The sequence below is a fragment of the Stegastes partitus genome, unplaced genomic scaffold, assembly GCF_000690725.1.
Source record: "Stegastes partitus isolate 25-593 unplaced genomic scaffold, Stegastes_partitus-1.0.2 Scaffold439, whole genome shotgun sequence".
NCBI classification, from domain to species: Eukaryota; Metazoa; Chordata; class Actinopteri; family Pomacentridae; genus Stegastes; species Stegastes partitus.
In genome coordinates, this window is record NW_007578170.1 from 449549 (window position 1) to 450720 (window position 1172).

Consider the following 1172-nt stretch of genomic DNA (forward strand, 5'->3'; position numbering starts at 1 on the left):
CATTTTCTGACATAAACTAAATCCAACATCACAGAAAAAGTCCTGTGTTGACTTCTAACTTGTCCACAGTGACTCCCAGTTTGTCTAGAAGGGTGTAGATTGTCCAGAATAACATGAAGTTCGTCCAAAGACTGCTGTGTCCGATGGAGTCTCGGTGTTTCCAGGCGGCCAAGCAGGAGCTGGAGCGCCAGCGGAGGGAGGAGTGGGAGCTGAGGAGGAGGGAGGAGCTGGGCCGGAGGAGGGAGGGCGAGCAGGAGGAGATCAGCCGCCTCAGGGCCAAGAAGAAGAGTCTGGAGCTGGAGCTGGAGGCCGTGGTGAGACCGTGGAGCCGTGGAGCATCTTCACCCACAGGTCCACAGCTCAGTGACCAACAGTGACCTCATCTGCTTCGTCTCCAGGGCAACAGGCACAAGCAGATCTCCGACCGTCTCCGTGACGCCCAGAGCAAGAGGAGGATCCACAAGGCCGAGGTGGAGCTGGTCAACCAGAAGAGGGACGCTCGCATCGCCGAGATCAACAGCCTGCAGCTGCAGTTCGAGGTTCACACGATAGAAACTCTCTGATTACAGATTACTGCTCCGGTTGTGTTTGTTCTGCACAGAACGTTTCAAAAACATTTACTCAGGTTTGAAATGAAATGAAAGTTCTTGTGCAGAGTGATTTAATATTTGTTCAACATGACTTGCTTCTTCTAAAGAGACTTAAAACTGGCTCAGATTACTCAGAATGTCTCCATAGATAATGAAGCTAATGTTAAACACTACCTGAAGCTCGTCTGGACTCATTTAGCTTCCTGTGGATTATCTTATTGTCTGCTCGCCCCAGGACTGGCAGAGGAAGCTCTCCCAGCTGGTCCCGGAGCAGCAGAAGCTGACGGAGAAGCTGAGGAGCATCGGGACCAACAAGGTCTCCGGTAGGTGGAGAACCTCCAGACCCACGATGAGCTCTGGATCCTCCTGTGTCTGTATCTGACCTCTGACCTCTGCTTCCAGCCTCCACCCTGAGCTCCCTGAGCAGCAACGTGACCGAGAAGAGCTTCTCGTGTCGCCGTCTGAAGGACCAGCTGGACCTCCTGGAGCAGGAGACGACGGACAAGCTGGCCCAGATGGAGCAGTACAACCAGGAGCTGCAGGTCAGAGATGTTCCTCCTGCTTCAGGGGTCTAGAGGTTCA

The 1172-nt window shown here is 53.4% G+C and overlaps 1 protein-coding gene across 1 annotated transcript in view; it reads left to right on the plus strand.

Annotated features, from left to right (window-relative positions):
• LOC103360434 (intersectin-2-like) overlaps positions 1–1172 on the plus strand; it is a 57358-nt gene that overhangs the window by 31544 nt on the left and 24642 nt on the right. The window contains exons 13-16 of the mRNA XM_008286184.1: positions 165–314; positions 399–539; positions 826–913; positions 993–1132. Of these exons, the coding sequence (XP_008284406.1) occupies positions 165–314; positions 399–539; positions 826–913; positions 993–1132 (519 nt within the window). The remainder of the gene's footprint in view (positions 1–164; positions 315–398; positions 540–825; positions 914–992; positions 1133–1172) is intronic.